Source organism: Loxodonta africana, chromosome 7 (assembly GCF_030014295.1).
Source record: "Loxodonta africana isolate mLoxAfr1 chromosome 7, mLoxAfr1.hap2, whole genome shotgun sequence".
In the NCBI taxonomy this organism is placed as follows: domain Eukaryota; kingdom Metazoa; phylum Chordata; class Mammalia; order Proboscidea; family Elephantidae; genus Loxodonta; species Loxodonta africana.
In genome coordinates this window covers 24,460,849-24,465,910 of record NC_087348.1, presented here as the reverse complement: position 1 = coordinate 24,465,910, position 5,062 = coordinate 24,460,849, and the positions used below count along the sequence as shown (strand labels likewise).

Sequence of the window (5,062 nt, the reverse complement as noted above, 5' to 3'; positions counted from 1 at the left end):
TCTACCCTGTCCATTAAATTTTCTATGACTCTAATTGACTCAATGACAAAAGGTTTTGTTTTCTAGCACATTCTCAAAAAAAAAAAAACCAAATGCACTGCTGTTGAGTAGATTCCAACTCCCAGCAACCCTATAAGACAAAGTAGAACTATGCATAGGGATTCCAAAGCTGTAAATCTTTGAGGAAGATGACTGCTGCACCTTTCTCCCATGGGGTGGCTAGTGGGTTTGAACCGGCGATCTTTCAGTTAGCAGCAGAGTAGTTTAGCCACTGCATCACCGGGGTGCCAACATGTTATTCTGCATTATAACATTTACGTAGTTATTAAGCTTGTGAACCATCTCTTTCCTACAAGGAAGACAAACGTTTTTACTCTTTAGTTTCCTCTTTTGTTCATCAGTGCATTTAGAAGAGTGACTGGCACATAGAAGTAAATTTATTAATATGAGTGAAATGTATTTTTGCTCACTATACCCTATAGAGACACACAGACAAGGTTTGAAGCCCACGATATAATTTATAAGAACCATATGATGTGTTAAGTGGTAGAAAAGATATTCCTTATTTTATTCCATGTTCTATGAATGGCATGTTTTATATCTTTGCTCCTCAAGCTATATATCAAGGGATTCAACACTGGAATAACCAGGGTGTAAAATATGGAAGCCACTTTATCATTTTCATAGGAATGACTGGACTCAGGATGCACATATGTAAAGATTAAAGTCCCATAGAACACGACCACCACGGTCAGGTGGGATCCACAGGTGGAGAAGGCCTTGTGCCTGTCCTCAGCTGAGTTTATCCTGAGAATGGCTACAAAAACAAGCAGATAAGAAACAAGAACTATTAGAAGGGATGAAATTGAATCAATAGATGCTGCGATGAGAATGATCAATTCAATTTCATGTGTGTCTGAGCGGAGCAAAGATACTAAGGGGAGACAGTCACAGTAGAAAAGACTGATGACATTGAAGCCACAAAAGAATAAATTAAAAATATTTATGGTGATAAGAAGAGAAATAAATGCACTATAAAGATAGAGGATTGCCACCAACACCCGACAAACCTTTTGTGACATGATGACTGTGTAGAGCAGAGGGTGACAGATGGCCACATAGCAGTCATAAGACATTGCTGACAGAATGAATAATTCACTAATGATGAACAAGAGAAAGAGAGCTAACTGTATAGCACAAAAAGAATAGGAGATTGTATTTTCATCTACAACAAAATTTACCAACATTTTGGGTCCCACAGTTGTTGAATAACCAAGATCAGTGATAGCCAGGTGTCTGAGAAAAAAGTACATGGGAGTTTGTAGCTTGGAGTCTGTCTTCGTGAGGATGATGATGCCCAAGTTGCCCACCACTGAGACCATGTAGATGATGAGGAACAGCCCGAACAATGGAGCCTGCAGCTCAGGGCGGTCTGTGATTCCCGTCAGAATGAACTCATTCAGCACTGTTAGATTGTGTTTGTCCATCTAGGTCTATCAGGAAACCTATTGTGGATAGAGACATCAGCATCGTCAATAGGGTTTATGTAGTATCCTCTGGTGGCTTTTTAGTATACAAAGGCAATACGCTAAATGAATAAGATAAATCCAAACTTTCCAGTAGAGATATTTGAAAGTAAACCCACCTCCCACCAATAAAGCATAAGTCCATGAAGAGAGAGAGAGAGAGAACCATGGGGAGAGAAAGGGAAATCTACCTTGTTATCAGTCGGGGAAAATTTGCTCCCCAAAGAACAGTTGTCAATGTCTGAGACATTTTGGATGTCACAACTAGGAGAAGGGAACTACTTGTACTTAATGGAAGCCTGGGAAGTTGCTAAATATTTTATTATATACAGGGTAATTCCCAACAATAAGGAAATTTCCAGTCCAAACTGTCCCTGGGAGGGGATCAGAAACCCTGATATAGATATAGATGCAGATGTAAATGCAGATGTGCATGTAGGCCCAGATAAAGGTACAGGTGTAGGTACAGGTGTACATGTATGTGTACATGTTCTCATAGGCATGTGTGTACATGTAGGTGTATATGTACACGTATATGCACACCCGCTCATGCACACGCTCACATTCATACACATACACGTACACACATACACACACATAGATGGGATCCCTGGCAAAGCAGTGGTTAAGGGCTTGGCTGCTAACCAAAAGGTCAGCTGTTTGGATCTACCAGCCGCTCCTTAGAGACCCGAAGGGGAAGTTCTCCTCTGTTTTAAAGGGTCTCTATGAGTCAGGATCGAATTGATGGCAATGGGCTGGGTTTTTTTTTTTTTTTTAATATACAGATAAATATATGAAGCAAAAATTTAAAAAATATTAAAAATGTTAGGTGTTAGGTATATGAATCGTTACTAAACTTTCTCTTTGTTATGTCTTTAATGACAATCACATAATGGCATTTACAAAATTATAATACATATGTTGATTGTAAAAATTTTAAACTGCAAATTCCCAGAATGTGTGGAACCATTTAATATGCCTCATTTCAAAACATAGTCCAATAAAAGCCCTTGTGCCACAGATGGTGCAGACTGAAACAACATACTTGACAAGAATCAAACACATGTCTTGCCAGGGAAAATCTAATAGATCCTGGTGGGGATTTTTCATCTTTATACAGGGGAATCTCCAAGGTGGTAGACACATGCAGATACAGCCTCTGTTATACCCTCCTCCTGTGGCTTATAGAGTAAGATACCTTAATCTCTTTATCCACACCTGTAAAATGACCACTTCCTTTCAGGATTGTTGAAAACTAAACGAGGATTACATGTTTCAATGTGTTTAAGGTATCAGGACATAACTCTCAATATGAAATATATAGTGTCCTTGCTGTTTTTAAAATGATGACAGTAAGTTGTCTGAAAGGAGTTTTCTTTACATATGCATATGTAAATCCTTCTAGTGTGACCTAGCTTCTATGCCAGGCTATGAAGATGAGTAGGTTGAGTAGTGTGTTATCCATGTAACTGACCCAGCCCTTCCTTCCCCCATCCTCAACTCCCTGACTAAAATTGGGCCATCAGTGTGCCAGTCTTCTGGATCATATATCTTCTACCTCACTTTAAACATTTTAATATATGTTAATTGACTGCTATCCTAAAAGTTGGCAGTTGGAAACCACCGGCTGCTCTGCAGTGGAAAGATGTGGCAGTCTGCTTCCATAGAGACTTACAGCCTGGGAAAACCTTTGGGGTCACTGATGGGTCAGGATCACCTTAAAGGTAGTAAGTGTGTTTTAATATAAATTTACTTAAAATATGTCCTAATCTAGGAGTCCTTTCATTATAACTAACATATAAAAAGTCATTTCTAGCAAGTTAAATATATTTTCTCACGAAAAAATTTACAATAGTGGCAGGAAATTGAGAGAAAGTGAAGTCACTGTCACTGATTTTAAAATGAACTTTCATTAAAAAATTCCATCCGGTTAATGAAATCCTCTACTCTAAAACTATTATACAGTACATAATGCACATAAACATAAGTATATTTAAATTAAAATGCATATACATGTTCCTAATAAACCACAGATTAAAAAAAAAAAAATGCCAGAGAAAGATGAGGATGGCAGTTTAAGGTAGAAGAAGGAATGGTTTGAAATGGTACAACTTACATGAAAATAGCAGTACCAGCAGCCTCTGATTCCAGAATAATCAAGCAAATAGAAAAATACAACAGTATCATATTAAGTAATAAAATGGGAAATATATTATCTCATATAAAACATTACCGAAAAAGTTTTGATCTACACCAACAGCATGCCTATGTCAGAAAGCAACTATTGGTCTTTTCCGGACTAGACAAAGGAGAATGAAGAAAACTGAAGACTTAAGGAAGCAATTAGTCCAAAGAACTAATGGGCCACTTGAATCGCAACCTTCTCTAACCTGACAACAGACAACTAAATAGTACCTGGCTGCCACTACTTACCCCTCTGACCAGAATTACGATAGAAGGCTTGGGGCAGGATGGGCAAAAATATAGAAAAAAATTCAGTTTGAACAACAATAACAACAAAAGACCAGATATACTGGTTTGAAAGAGGCTGGAGAAACCCCTGAGACTATTGCCTTAAGATAGATTCTAACATGAAGCTATAGACGCTCCTGGAGGCCCGCTTTCAGCTCAATTACAGACAGGGCTGTTAAATTAAAAGACAACATCTGTGAAGGAGGTGCCACTTAGGACAATCAAGTATAGGAGACCAAAAGGGCAAGAAGGTGGGGAGGTACAGGGAAGCCTGACAAATGCAAACAGGGAAGCCGGGGAGGAAATTAGGAGAGTGCTGGCACACGTTGTGTAAGAATCTTAGATTGGAAAATTCATTTGCTATGTAAACTTTCACCTAAAACACAATAAAATGTTTTCTTTCTTTTTTTTTTTTTAAGAATAACTGAATTGAGTATCAGTAGATAATACAATTAGGAAATCAGCTCTCTTCAGTTAATGCAATAAAACCAATATAAATCTTGTTTAGTTACAATGACGAAAGGCTGAAGTGAAAAAAGTTCTTATATTGGTAAGTATTGCTTTTCCTATAAGGTAAGGGAAGGTAAGAGGACTTCCTCTCAATAGCTCTGGAGTTCCATGGAGAGTACGAAGTTATTTTCCATAGTTTACTATCTTTGTTGAGTATCTAATTCTCATTATATAAAACTATATTCTTTGAGAAAATTGTATCTTCTGGTAGATTCCACTGGAAATTGAAGAATATGGTATACAGTATACTACCATCATCAAACTGGCTACTTAGAGGTTTCCTAAACTCTAAAAATTGCTTTTCATATCTCAGCAAAAGATGTGAGATGGAAATGTATTAGTTTCTTCATCAAGTGATTAGCAAAAATGCACATTTGCACAGTTATTTAAATATTTAAATATACATTAAATATTAAATTACATTTGAGAGGGACATAGAAGAGCCTAGAGCCACTATATAACTAAGGATTTTGAAGGACATTGACATCAGAGACTGAATACCTGCAGCTTCATAATTCTGCTATGGTAATTTTTAACACTGCATATGCTTCCTT

General features: G+C 37.4%; 1 protein-coding gene across 1 annotated transcript; it reads right to left on the bottom strand.

Annotated features, from left to right (window-relative positions):
* Window positions 1–539: 539 nt before the first annotated feature.
* On the bottom strand, window positions 540–1,487 carry LOC100669342 (olfactory receptor 8K3-like). The gene has a single exon (XM_003422672.3). The coding sequence runs from the start codon at window positions 1,485–1,487 to the stop codon at window positions 540–542; it is 948 nt and encodes a 315-aa protein (XP_003422720.2).
* Window positions 1,488–5,062: the final 3,575 nt, after the last annotated feature.

Excerpts from the sequence above, each read along its gene's own strand:
- LOC100669342 (XM_003422672.3), bottom strand. The coding sequence starts at position 1,487 with ATGGACAAACACAATCTAACAGTGCTGAATGAGTTCATTCTGACGGGA.